The sequence below is a fragment of the Lithobates pipiens genome, unplaced genomic scaffold (assembly GCF_037356315.1).
Source record: "Lithobates pipiens isolate NorthernLeopardFrog02 unplaced genomic scaffold, aLitPip1_a1.2 Scaffold_8, whole genome shotgun sequence".
Lineage (NCBI taxonomy): Eukaryota > Metazoa > Chordata > Amphibia > Anura > Ranidae > Lithobates > Lithobates pipiens.
Window position 1 is genome coordinate 66,969,077 of NW_027507903.1, and position 15,030 is coordinate 66,984,106.

General features: G+C 43.9%; 1 protein-coding gene across 1 annotated transcript in view; it reads right to left on the reverse strand.

The window, feature by feature from the left end:
* SLC24A5 (solute carrier family 24 member 5) overlaps window positions 1-15,030 on the reverse strand; it is a 93,473-nt gene that overhangs the window by 43,294 nt on the left and 35,149 nt on the right. The window contains exons 4-6 of the mRNA XM_077473478.1: window positions 7,484-7,587; window positions 6,903-7,003; window positions 361-644 (exon numbers count right to left, since the gene is read on the reverse strand). Of these exons, the coding sequence (XP_077329604.1) occupies window positions 361-644; window positions 6,903-7,003; window positions 7,484-7,587 (489 nt within the window). The remainder of the gene's footprint in view (window positions 1-360; window positions 645-6,902; window positions 7,004-7,483; window positions 7,588-15,030) is intronic.

Here is a 15,030-nt window from a genome sequence, read left to right on the forward strand (position 1 = left end):
CCAAGCTGTCCAAGAGGTTAGCGTCTTATAATTACCATTATAACTGAATGTTCATAGCTGGTGTATAATTTTTTATGAAATTTTTTTAATTTCCTATTTCTTTTTTGGGTTTAAATCAAAAAGCTTCCTGTGAACGGTGTCTTGAAGAATTGTATGCTAAATATGCATACAATTGTTTTGTTTTTTCAAATCATCGTACATGGCCTCCATACAAAGAAATCTGGTTTCAACAAGGGATTGTCCACAATTTCAAAATGTATCATTTTCATGAATGATCTTAGAGTAGTCATCTGATTAGAAGTGCATTTGGCAATGTAAAGGAAGAAGAAACATACTTTATAAAATACAGCCAATACTCACCTTCATAAAGCTCGTTAAGTCCATGTAAACTCATGGAAAGCTGAGAATAGTCAGAGTCTTCCTGAAAGATACCACTATCTGACCGGGAATTATGGCGAACTACACGTACGCTCTCCTCTTTCCAGCCCAGTAAGGGCTGCTGCTCAGTACCCTCTTCTAATGCTTCTGCAAAACATCTACAGCAAGGACTGAACTTCCTCATCATGTATTGACTAATTCGAATATCAAAGCACAGCATAGCAACGTAGAGTGCATATACCAAAAGCAATGAAGCAGATTCATACCTGTAACAATAAAAAGAAAATAGACGTAAATAGAAGAAAATAGACGTAAAGCCTAATTTTAGCTAAAGATCAAAAACAAAACTGCACAATGAACATAACTTCTAGTATGATGATAGGTTAGGAAGGTTCTTCTTTGTGAAAGGAGAACTCTTCCCCCATGTCTCCTGCCTTTGCATCAGCACCCCTTTCCCCAATCACTAACATCAGTAATGTTTTCTTTCCTCAAAACACTGACAATTGTCCATCTCCTGCTTCTGCTCGGTGGAAAGCCCTCTCCTCTCCAGGACTTGTGCCTGCCAATGCCAGCTTGCGATCACTACATGACTGGAGCCAGTTAAATTAGAAAAACTATTATGCGGGTCAGTGATTGCAGAAAGTGGTGCAGAATAAAAAAGGCACTACATCTGTTCTGCATTACAAGCCTTGAGGCTCTACTACTGGATAAGAAGGCGTTACTGGCCAGTATTGTGTTGGACATTTTTTGGTTTACCAACACCGACTTATTTACACAGTTTACAATATATACTTTTCAGTAGTAGGCTAGAGATAAGGCAGATGAAAGCTTTGCTGTTGAAGATTTTGAAAATTATTTTTTTGATTTCTACATTGTGAAATCTGGTATAGAGGTCCCTATAATCCTCATCATGCTGATGCCTTACCTGCATTGTAACAGCTTTGATCTCTACAAATGTATATCCAGTGGTGGTCCATCCATAAAGGGGCACGGTGGCGACATCCCCCTAATCCATGCGCCTGGCCCCTGATCTACATGCAGGTCGCCGGACGCATGAATTCCAAGGGGGGGGGGGGGTTTCGTTTTGAAGCATGTAATTAGAGCCTGAGGCTCGAATTGGCTTCAGAAAAAGGATGGGCTTTAGCCCACCCAGTTGTGTGACGATAGCGAATTAAAATTCACCATCATCTTCCCGATTCTCCTCCCGGCCAATCAGGAAGCAGTTCCTGTGACCCCATTGGCCAGGAAGTGTTAGAAACACTTCCTGTTCACCTGAGGGGAGAATGGATGGCCCGGCTTTTCATTCCCTGACGCCAAAGGTAATGCCCTGATTTCCGCCGTCCCGTCAGTCTCCTGCAGGGGAAGGGAATATGGGGGGGGGGGGGGGCATTTTCCGCATTCCCATCCGTCTTCCGCAGGTGACGGGGGGAGGTGTTCGATCGACACATTCCTGCCCGTCTCCCATGCAGGGGGGTTTGGTGTTAGTTTGCCGCCCCCCCCCCCCCAATATATTAAGCTCCGGCCGCCACTGTATATATCTAGAAGTTTTGCACAACTGTTATAGTTTGGTAAACCCAGTGGTGTATCTATTGGAGAAGCAGCAGCTCTGAATTGTGGGCTATCAGTCCTACTTTAACAGTGAATTGTTGGTCATACATGGGAATGTATAGTTTAGTTTATAGGCCAGTGGTCACTTTAAGGATGACATAACCTACTGTGCTAAAGTTTTAAGCAGGCGTGCAAAGAAAGATGCCGCAAATTAAGAATGCTTTCAGAAATAGAAGTGTCAATAGCTAAAAAATGTTATCAATAAACAAAATGGAAACTAAATGAACAGAAGAGAAATCCAAATCAAATGAACATTTGCTGTGACCACCCTTTGCATTCAAAGTTCTTCTAGGTACACTTGTACACAGTTTTTCAGGCTGGTTTCATACCTATGCAAATTGGATGTGGGTTTCCCCACATCTAATTCACATAGCAGGAGATTGTGACCAGCTCTCTATGGAGCGGGTTCACACATCTCCGCAGCTGCTCCGGTGCTTATTGCACAGGAGTCCTGAGTGTCTTTTGGTCAGTTTCAGGTCCAAATTCAGCCAAAGTCAGGCTGAAATCTGACCCTAAACTGTGAATGGAGATACACCAGACTCCTGTTGTGAGCCAGAGCGTGCTGCGGTGTGAACCCAACCTAAAGTAACTCGGCAGGTAGGTTGTTCCAAACATCACGGAGAACTAACCACATATCTTCTGTGGATGTAAGCTGCCTCAGATTGTTCTTTCTCTTCATGTAATCCCAGACAGACCCGATGTTGAGATCAGGGCACTGTGACCATCACTTCCAGGACTTGTTCTTCTTTACATTGAAGATTGTTCTTAAGGCATTGGTTGTATGTGTGGGGTCATTGTCCTGCGGCAGAATACATTTAGGGCCAATCACACGCCTCCCTGTCCCTGATGGTATGGCATAAGGGACAAGTATCTGCTTCTATTTCTCAGCATTCAGGACAACATTGATCCTGACCCAATCTACAACTCCACTTGTGGAAATGCAACCCCAAACTTGCAAGGAACCTCCACCATGCTTCACTGTTGTCTGCAGACACTCATCATTGCACCGCTCTCTTAGACCTTCACCAACAAACTGCCTCCTGTTACAGCCAAATATTGACTCATCGGTCCAGAGCACCTACTGCCACTTTTCTGCACCCCAATTATTAGGTTTCCGTGCATAGTTGAGTCGCTTAGCCTTGTTTCCACATTAGAGGTATATATTTTTTGGCTGCAATTCTTCCATGAAGATCACTTTTGGCCACACTTCTCTGAACAGTAGTTGGGTGTACCTGGGTTGTACTGGCTTTTGCCTGTTCTGTGCTGATCGCACGGCTGGACATCTTCCAATGTCTAAGGGAATATGATGTGTCTTTCGTCTGCTGCATTAAAGTGGTTGTAAACCCTTACAACACACTTTGACCTACAGGTAAGCCTAGATTAAGGCTTACCTGTAGGTCCAAGAAATATCTCCTAAACCTACACGACACGGTTTAGGAGATATTTGCCAAAAGACAGGCACTGCTGTCTACGGTGCATGCGCCGCAGACAGCAATGCGAAGGCGCACTGAGCGCGGCACCAGTCAATGGCGATATGCTGCGCGTGGCAGCTCCCATGCGCATGCGCGGGAGGGACGTCATTGCGGCTTTGCCGAATGACAGCGGTGGAGCAGCGAGACCCACCGAGAAGATGGATGCGCCGGAAAAACAGGGGACAGCGGTGACATCGCTGGCTCCTGTGTCAGGTAAGTGACACATAATGGACTACTATGCGATGCATAGTAGTCCATTATGCTTTACCTTTGCAGGGAATGAAAGAGGAAGTAAACCCATCAGGGTTTACTTTATCTTTAAGTTTCCTTGGCTGACCACCGTGTCTACAGTTCTCAATGTTGCCCTTTTTTTGTGCTTCAAGAGAGCTCGAACAGCACATCTCAAAACCCCAGTGTGCTTTGAAACCTTTGTCTGTGAGAGACCTTGTTGATGTAGTATAAAACTTACCTTGTGTCTTGTTGTTGTTCTTCATCTTGCCATGGTGTATGACCTGTGACATGAAACCGTCTTCCACAACCTCAGCTTAGTAGCTGAGTTTGGCTTTTCCTCACCCAGTTTTAAGCCTCCTACACAGCTGTTGGTTTCAGTTAATGACTGTTTTAACCTACAGTATCACTCAAAAGTGAGTACGCAGCTCACATTTTTATAAATATTTTATTATACCTTTTCATGTAACACTGAAGAAATTACACTTTGCTACAATGTAAAGTAGTGAGTGTACAGCTTGTATACCAGTGTAAATTTGCTGTCCCCTTAAAATAACTCAACATACAGCCATTAATGTCTAAACCGCTGGCAACAAAAGAGAGTACACCCCTTAGTGACAATGTCCACATTGGGCCCAATCAGCCATTTTCCCTCCCCGATGTCATGTCACCACTGTGAATGGGGAGCAGGTGTGTTAAGTTTGGTCTTATCGCTCTCACTCTCTCATACTGGTCACACTACTCATGGCAAAGAACTCTCTGAATTGTTACTCCACATAAAGATGGCCTAGGCTATTAGAAGATTGGCAAGACCCTGAAACTGAGCTCCAGCACAGTGGTCAAGATCATACAGCGGTTTAACAAAACAGGTTCCACTCAGAACAGGCCTTGCCATGGTCAAGCAAAGAAGTTGAGTGCACGTGCTCAGCGTCATATCCAGAGGTTGTCTTTGGAAAATAGATGTAGGAGTGTGCCCAGCATTGCTGCAGAGGTTGAGGGGGGGGGGGGGGAGGTCAGCCTTTCAGTGCTCAGATCATACGCCGCACACTGCATAAAATTGTTCTGCATGGCTGTCGTCCCAGAAGGAAGCCTCTTCTAAAGATGATGCACAAGAAAGTCTGCAAACAGTTTGCTGAAGACAAGCAGACTAAGGATATGGATTACTGGAACCATATCCTGTGGTCTGATGAGACCAAGAAAACTTATCTGGTTCAGATGGTGTCAAGCGTGTGTAGCGGCAACCAGGTGAGGAGTATAAAAACAAGTGTACCTTGCCTACAATTAAGCATGGTGGTGGGAGTGTCATGGTCTGGGGCTGCATGAGTGCTGCCGGCACTGGGTAGCTACAATTCATTGATCGAACCATGACTACCAATGTGTACTGTGACATACTGAAGCAGAGCATGATTCCCTCCCTTCAGAGACTGGGCCGCAGGGCAGTATTCCAACATAATAACGACCCCAAAACACACCTCCAGGACGACCACTGCTTTGCTAAAGAAGCTGAGGGAAAAGGTGATGGACTAGCCAAGAATGTCTCCAGACCTAAACCCCATTGAGCATCTGTGGGGCATCCTCAAACAGTAGAAGCGCAAGGTCTCCAACATCCACCAGTTCAGTGATGTCGTCATGGAGGAGTGGAAGAGGACTCCAGTGGCAACCTGTGAAGCTCTGGTGAACTCCATGCCCAAGAAGGTTAAGGCAGTGCTGGAAAATGGTGGCCATACAAAATATTGACACTTTGGGCCCAATTTGGACATTTTTACTTAGGGGTGTACTCACTTTTGTTGCCAGTGGTTTAGAAAGTAATGTCTTTGTGTTGAGTTATTTTGAGGGGACAGCAAATGTACACTGTTATACAAGCTGTACACTCACTACTTTACATTGTAGCAAAGTGTCATTTCTTCAGTGTTGTCACATGAAAAAATATAATGAAATAGTTACAAAAAATGTGAGGGGTGAGGGGTGTTAGCACCTGCTTGGTATAATTGGTTAATCATACACCTGACTCTAATCCTACAAAATCCCTGACTTTTTGCAAGCGTACAAAGTGTTCAAGAGTAAGAATTGATGCTGGTTTGAAGCCAAAACAGTAGTCACACCAAATATTGATTTGATTAAAATTTTTCTTTTGTTCGCTCACTTTGCATTTTGTAAATTCATAAAAATAAAGAATTTAAAGAGGGATTCCACCTAAAAAAAAAAAAATATTAAAAGGCAGCAGCTATAAATACTACAGCTGCTGACTTTTAATAAATGGACACTCACCTGTCCCGGGTTCCAGCGATGCCGGCAGCCGAGGCCGATCGATCGCTCAGCTCTCGGCTGCCGCCGTCACCATTTTAGGTGAGGGAATCAGGAAGTGAAGCGAATCAGGTTCACTTCCCGGTTCCCTACTGCGCATGCGCGAGTCGCGCAGTGCAATAGGAATTGTCCCCGCTGTCACTGGGACCCATGTGTGTCCCAGCAGACAGCGCGGCAGGACAGGAAATAACATAGACTCCCACGGGAGTCTATGCCTGGAAGTGGGTGTAAATACCTGTCTTTGACAGGTATCTCCACCCCCCTCCCCCCTGTAAGGTGCCAATTGTGACACCGGAGGGGGGGAGGGTTCCGATCAGCGCAAGTTCCACTTTAGGGTGGAACCCCGCTTTAAATATATATTATTTTTTAAAGCTTTCTTTTACACAGTTCTGTATCTCTAAACAGGAAAGTTCACTCTTTTCCTCAAAGTTTTAATCACTACTTTCTTTTACTGACAGTGTAGACAATAATAATTTTAATGAGTATGTTTTTTTTTTTTTTTAAGCTAGTCGGACTATGAGTGAGCAGAGCTCTACATTCTAAGAAAAGTAAAAAAGAATGACCTGCAAAGTGGATTTGCCTTGAGTAAATAACCCCCAAAGTTCTTTAATTTATTGTCAGTGTGTATTAAGGTCATTCTGATGGACATCTTGCAAAAAAAAAAAAAAAAATTATAATATATATATATATATATATATATATATATATATATATATATATATATATATATATATATATATATATATATATATATATATATATATATATATACACATACATACATACATACATACATATACACACACACACACACACACACACACACACATTATATATATTATACACACACACAATATATATATTATACACACACATATTTTGATAATAATCTTTTATTAAAATGTTTCTCACCAATAAATTCTGTTGTCAAAAGTTATTCCAATTACTGCTCCCACACTGATTGCATATGCAATACAGTCTCGAAATAAGGGCCAACAAGACAGCCTTATAATCTGTATGAAAAATAAGGAAAGAAACATTCAAATACAGTCTGCTGAGCCAACACGGTACTGTATGCCCCAAGTGCTACCAAAATTCTTTGTACTTGTTCATCATATTTGTAGCCATGTCAATCAAGTTGGTTATCTAGCAGCCTAGCAAATGTTGAATTAATGAATATGAATGCTAATTTGAATGTTTGCCTGGCACTGTTGGATATTATATGGTAAACACGAGATGTGAATGTATGAATCATTCAAATGAATTGACCACAGCAGAGCAATACAAAGTTGACCTGGAAAACCGCATACAATTTTAACATGAAGCCTTGACTTTACACTGTACACGTTTATTCCTTTCTATACACTTAAAAACTGTTTTAGAAAATCATAGCATCTGCAGACCGAAATGTAAATGGTATATTATGAACAATAAATTACAAAATGTGACTTTTTTGTATTCATGAATATATGCAAAATACACAGGTACCATACCGCAGTGGATAACAAACAACAAGCAGCACATATTCCAAGGAGATTGTACACAGCAGATCCAACAATAGTGCTGATTCCAATGTCCCCTTTGGTGACAAACACACCTGCAATACAAGATGAAGTGAACATTTATACAGGGAAACAGCAGGAAATTCTAGCAAAGATCAGGAATGAACAGTTTTTAATCATAAATTCTAGGCATAGATATTTTTATACAGCTATGTTGGTCCAGCTTGAACCAATCAAATTATGCAGATATACTTGACGGATCCCCCTGGAAGCTGGAAATCACTGAAGTAGACACCACTAATCCAATGATCCCTACCTGCTTCTGAGTCCTGTGTTGAGTGGCTGTTCGTCTGCATTTTGAACAAAGAATGTCGCTCACTCAGCCCAGACGTCATTCAGAGATAGCTTTGCATTTTGCAAAGTGTTCTGTGATTGGAAGTGGAGAGGTGGAGCACTAATGTTACAATCTTCATCTAATTCAATCAGAGAATGCTTTGCAATCATTAAAAAAATGCAAAGCTATTTCTGAAGGGCACCTGTGATGAGCAAGAAACTTTTAGTGTTCAAAATACCGCAGGGCAGCCTCTCAGCACACAAGTAAGGTAGATGCAGGAATCCCCCCACTGGAACACTGTATTCTGACAACGGGGGCTCAGAATACACTGATCAGCTCTGTAGCAGATTGGCTGCAAGCAGCCAAACAAGGCTTTCCAGCAGTCCCGCTTGAACCGGGAGGGTTACACACAGATCAAAATTGCTGGTCAGGCATTTGGGTGGATCTGGACATTGTCGGGATTCCTGCAGAGCTTGGACCGGCTCTAAGCATGCTTTTGGTTGAATATGGGTCACAGGAGTGTAGAACTAAGTGCACTCTTGTGATCCATAGGAGAAATATGGCCAAAAGTGATTTGGACATACTTCTTTAACCTCTTAAGGACCGTCTCACGCCGATGTACGTCGGCACAAGCACGTACAGGTATGTTGCCTTTTAAGTGCCCAGCCATGGGTCGCGAGCACACCTCCGGCGGCGCACTCGCGACCCGGTCCTGAGCTCCATTACCGTGGCCGCAGAGCTGAAGAACGAGGAGAGGTAAGTGTAAACAAACATCTCCACGTGCTTCCTACTGAGGCTATCACTGATCATCTGTTCCCTTATAGGGAAAGATGATCAGTGATGTCAGACGCCAAGCCACGCCCCCTACAGTTTAAAAAAAACACACACACACACACACACACACACACACACACACACACACACACACACACACACACACACACACACACACACACACACACTTAACCCCTACACTGCCCCCTAGTGGTTAACCCCATTCACTGCCAGTGACATTTTTACAGTAATCAGTGCATTTTTAATTGCACTGTTTGCTGTATTAATGCCAATGGTCCCAAAAATGTGTCAAAAATTGTCCGACGTGTCTGCCATAATGTCGCAGTCACAAAAAAATGAATAAAATCGCTGATCGGCGCCATTACTAGTAAAAAAAAAAAATATTAATAAAAATGCCATAAAACTATCCCCTATTTTGTAGACGCTATATCACACAACCGTGCAATTGTCAGTTAAAGCGACGCAGTGCCGAATCACAAAAAGGGGCCTGGTCCTTTAGCTGGAAAATGGTCTGTGGCCCAAGTGGTTAAGAATAAAATTCTGGGTCATTCACTGCTCTGCTTGGGAGTAGGGATGAGCCGAACACTCTATTCCCCCCCCCCCCCCCCCGGTTTGCACCAGAACTTGCGAACAGGCAATAAATTTGCGAAAAACACTGTTAAAGTCTATGGGACACGATCATGAAAAATCAAAAGTGCTCATTTTAAAGGCTTGTATATGCAAGTTAGTGTCATAAAAAGTGTTTGGGGACCTGGGTCCTGCCCCAGGGGACATGTATCATGCTGTTTTTTTCAGGAGCCGGGATTTTAATAATGCTTAGAGTGAAACCATAAAAATGAAATATTCCTTTAAATATCATGCCGGGGGGGAAGGGCGTCCTCAGTCTGCCTGTAAAGTAGTATCTTTCCCGTTTTTATAACAGTACCACAGCAAAATGAAATTAGACAGTTTGGGACAAGTTTTTTTTCTTTAATAAAAGGAATTGTCCCAAACCTTTTTGACACTTTTTTTGGTAAATGTGTAGGGGTACAATGTACCCGATACCCATTCACATAGATTCTGATAAGCACATGTTGAGGGCATGTGGCCTGGTATGGTTCAAGAGAGGGGGGGCATTCTCTAGTTTCCCCCTTTTCCTGCTGTACAGCCGCTATGTAGGCAGCCTAACATATTGTGAGGCATGGACTCCCCTGAGCCATGATTGGCCAAAGGCACCCTGCCTTTGGCCAATCATAACTCTCATAGCAGAGTGCGCTGTGATTGGCCAAAGCATGCAGGTCAGGTCCCTATTTTCGCCAATCAGCAGCCATCAATGCACTGCGATCTCGCAGTGCATTGACAGTATCGCCATTCATTATGGGGTGTTTCGCGGTGCTCAAGTTTCCCGCGAACTCCCCATAATGTTCTAAATTCGGTGAACGGGTGAACACCCAATGTTTGAGTCGAACCTATGTTTGACTCCAACATCGGGCTCATCTCTACTCAGGAGGAAGAGCTTTCAATCGATTGTTACAGAATTCTTTATAGGGCTACACTAGGGACAAGGAATAAGCAGGATCTGATGCCCCAATGTATTATTTTACAGTAATTATATAACAGTAGCTTGGTTAAGAAGAGGTTACCTTGTTCACATGCTTGCAAACACAGACATTGCATTTGATTCGCACTGCATTGCTGTGCAGATCAAATGCAAATTCAGCCACACAGTTGTATGGCTGAGGAACCTTTTTTCCCCCTGCACTGGAATCGGATCGCATGGATGTTCACACTGTGGGTGCATAATGGTGTCATATTGCTGCAGTGGGCTAACTGAATTTATATCAGCACCCTGGAGATAATTCATTGCTTTTACCATCGCTTATATGTTTCAGAATACATTCTTAACCACTTTCAGACCGGACCATTTTGCTGGTCAAAGACCAGACCACTTTTTGCGATTCGGCACTGCGTCGCTTTAACTGACAATTGCGCGGTCGTGCGACCTGGCTCCCAAACAAAATTGACGTCCTTTTTTTCCCACAAATAGAGCTTTCTTTTGGTGGTATTTGATCACCACTGCGTTTTTTTTTTTTTGGGCTATAAACAAAAAGAGAGCGACAATTTTGAAAAAAAACGCATTATTTTTTACCTTTTGTTATAATAAATATCCCCCAAAAATATATAAAAAAACATTTTTTTCCCTCAGTTTAGGCCAATACGTATTCTTCTACATATATTTGGTAAAAAAAAAAAAAAAAAAAATCGCAATAAGCAATTATTGATTGGTTTGCGCAAAAGTTATAGCGTTTACAAAATAGGGATAGTTTTATAGCATTTTTATTAATAATTTTTTATTATTATTTTTTTACTAGTAATGGCGGCGATCAGCGATTTTTATTGTGACTGCGACATTGTGGGGGACCCATCGGACATTTTTGACACATTTTTGGGACCATTGTCATTTATACAGTAATCACTGCTATATAAATGCAGTGATTCCTGTGTAAATGACACTGGCAGTGAAGGGGTTAACAAGTGGGTGGCAGTGTAGGGGTTAAGTGTTCCTAGGGGTGTGTTACTAACTGTGGGGGGGTTGGGCTTTCATTTAGTGAACACTGATCTCTGCTCCAATCACATGGAGCAGAGATCAGCGTCAGTAGTTGCTAGGCAGAATGGAGAAATGTTGTTTACAAACAGCATTTCTTCATTCGGCCGCTCCGTGAGACAAACGCGGGGTTGCCCGCAGCGATCGAGTCCGCGGGTCCCGCGACCGGACTCGCGGGGGTCCTGACCAGCACGGGAGCGCGACGCCGGCGGCGCGCTCCCGATGGCAGGGCGGCAGATTTAAAAGGGACGTACATGTACGCCCATTTGCCTGCCCGTGCCATTCTGTCGACGTACATCGTCGTGCGCTGGTCGACAAGTGGTTAAAGAAAGTCTGTTGCTTTCCCTATACTGATTCTCTTGCAAGAAGAACCCCCCCCCCCAAAAAAAAGCTTAATGATATTCCCCTTCACAGCACTCCCTGGAGGAGCACGTGTCCTTTTCCCAGGATGAGTGGCCAGTTGCTAGGCCCAAACATGAAAAAAAAAGAGGAAACATAGAAGTGTCATCAGAAAAAAAGACCAAGTGGCCCATTGAGTCTGCCCCTTTTTTTAATATTTATACCATGCTTTTTTTTTTTCAGTTTTTGCTAAATTTTTCATCTGAGAATAGATCTAGGTTTGTCCCAAGTATGTTTAAGGTTGAATATAATTTTATTGTTACAAATCAGGTAACAGTATAATACAGTAAGAGTTGAGGGGGGAAGGAGGGTACAGAATAAAGAAGATTGGGGAAAGGGGGAAGGGTAGGGAGTGCAATTCTTACAAAACAACTTACAGGCATCTGCAGAGTAGGGATGAGCCGAACACCCCCCGGTTCGGTTCGCACCAGAACTTGCGAACGACCCCCGCGTTCGGTACGAACGTTAGAACCCCATTGAAGTCTATGGGACTCGAACGTTCGAATTGGAAAGTGCTAATTTTAACGGCTAATATGCAAGATAGTGTCCTAAAAAGGGTTTGGCGACCTGCCTCCTGCCTCAGGGGACATGGGTCACTGCAAAAAAAAGTTTTAAAAACTACCGTTTTGGCGGGAGCACTGATTTTAATGACGATTAAAGTGAAAAAAAAAAAGTGAAATATTCCTTTAAATATGGTGCCTGGGGGGTGTCTATAGTATGCCTGTGAAGTGCCACGTGTTTCCCGTGTTTAGAACAGTCCCTGCACAAAATGACATTAAACGGAAATAACACCATTTAAAACTGCTTGCGGTTTTAATGTTATATCTGGTTCCTGCAATATGGTTGAAAATCATTCAGAAAAATGGCATGGGTAGCCCTCCCTGCCCATTACCAGCCTATTTGGGTCTTGTACACATATTAAGGGGAACCCCGTACCCATATTAAAAAAAGGAAATGCGTGTGGCCCCCAGGCCCTATATACTCAGAACAGCAGTATACAGGCGGTGCAAACAAGACAGGGACTGTGTAGGTTTGTTGTGTTAAGTTGAATCTGTTTGTCATTTTCAACCGGTACATTTTTAAAGTGTAGCTCCAGTCAAAAAAAATATCTTTAAGCTTTTTGGAAAACATAGGGAAGGGTTATCACCCCTGTATAATTTGTTTTGTCGTCCATCTTTTTTCATCTCACTTGCTGCTGTCTCCTTGCGTTTGCAAGTAGGAGATGTTTGTAAGTTGGATGTTTGAAAGTAGGGGCCTGCCCTATATTATAGCGGTATGTACTGGGTACAGAGCACGCAGACAGCACGCACTATCTCCTAACACTACTGACTGCAAGCTCTATTATTAACCACTTGTTAGCCCAATGTTTGCATAAAGTGAAAGATGAAGTTATGCTGAGTAAATAGATATCAAACATGTCACTCTTCAAAATTGCACATGCCCGTGGAATGGCGCCAAACGTCGCTACTTAAAAAATCCCCATAGGCGACGCTTTAATTTTTTTTTTACTGGTTACATGTTTTGAGTTGCAGAGGAGGTCTAGGACTAGAATTATTGCTCTCGCTCTAACATTCTCAGGGGGATACCTCACATGTGTGGCACATGCGAGCACATGGGGACATGGGCGCTTTAATTTTTATTTTATTTTTTTATTGTTCATTTTACTTTATTTATTTTAGTTTGACATTTTTTTTCCCAAAAATATATTTTTGATCACTTTTATTCCTATTACAAGAAATGTAAACATCCCTTGTAATAGGAATATGGGGTGACAGGTCCTCTTTACAGTGAAATCTGGGGGGTCAATATGACCCCACATCTCACCTCTAGGCTGGGAAGCCTGAAATAAAAAATAAAAAAAAGAAGATTCTGGCTTTGATTGTACTGGCGAGTTGGTAGAAGCACCGGAGGGCGGTGAGGGGTGGGGGGCGTCTATGGCTGGGTATTTCAGGGTATCACCGAGTATGGCTGGGTATCTCTGAGTATGGCTGGGTATGGCAATTTATGGCAGGGTATTACAGAGTATTGGCGGGGTATTGGCGGGGTACTACAGAGTAATAGCAGGGTACTGCAGAGTATTGGGGGTACTGCAGAGTAATGGCGGGTACTGCAGAGTATTGGGGGGTACTGCAGAGTATTGGGGGGTACTGCAGAGTAATGGCGGGGTACTGCAGAGTAATGGCAGGGTACTGCAGAGTAATGGCAGGGTACTGCACTGCAGAGTAATGGCAGGGTACTGCACTGCAGAGTAATGGCGGGGTACTGCAGAGTAATGGCGGGGTACTGCACTGCAGAGTAATGGCGGGGTACTGCACTGCAGAGTAATGGCGGGGTACTGCACTGCAGAGTAATGGCGGGGTACTGCACTGCAGAGTAATGGCGGGGTACTGCACTGCAGAGTAATGGCGGGGTACTGCACTGCAGAGTAATGGCGGGGTACTGCACTGCAGAGTAATGGCGGGGTACTGCACTGCAGAGTAATGGCGGGGTACTGCACTGCAGAGTAATGGCGGGGTACTGCACTGCAGAGTAATGGCGGGGTACTGCACTGCAGAGTAATGGCGGGGTACTGCAGAGTAATGGCGGGGTACTGCAGAGTAATGGCAGGGTACTGCAGAGTAATGGCAGGGTACTGCACTGCAGAGTAATGGCGGGGTACTGCACTGCAGAGTAATGGCGGGGTACTGCACTGCAGAGTAATGGCGGGGTACTGCACTGCAGAGTAATGGCGGGGTACTGCACTGCAGAGTAATGGCGGGGTACTGCAGAGTAATGGCAGGGTACTGCAGAGTATGCACTGGTATTGCAGAGTATTGGCAAGGAATTGAGGGGTTAAATTCGGTGAGCAGCGATGTGGGCACTGCAGATGCAGCCCACATCGCTGCTGACACCGATCTCTTTCCCCTCCGCTGTACCGATCGGTACAGAAAGGGGAGGGAGGAACAGGCGTCATAACATAACGCCGGTTTGTTTCCAAGTGATCACTCCGTCATTTGACGGAGCAATCACGTGGTAAACGGCCGCTATGGACCCGGCGGTCACGGATGCTCTCGAGTGCGCACACCTCGGGGCACGCGAGAGCAGAATTCTGGGAGGCCGTTAATTAACGGCCTCTCTGAGTTAAACAACCGCCCTGAAGCCGTTAATCGGCAATGGGCATTTGTTAAGTGGTTAAAGCTAGATCACTAGCTATATAGGTGAGGTGAATATAGTGGTGTATACTGCAGTCAGGGCACAGGCAACAACCACTACACAGCAGCAAGATAGGAAATCAGCCAAAAACGATTGGTGTGTACTGTGTTGAAGGTACACAGAACACCCACTGCTTCAGATGCAAAGTAACACACTACAGGAGGCCGCCTTAAAGGCGGCCTTATATAGTGTGGGGCGTGCACTACACAGCCTAAGCTATGATTGGCCACAGGC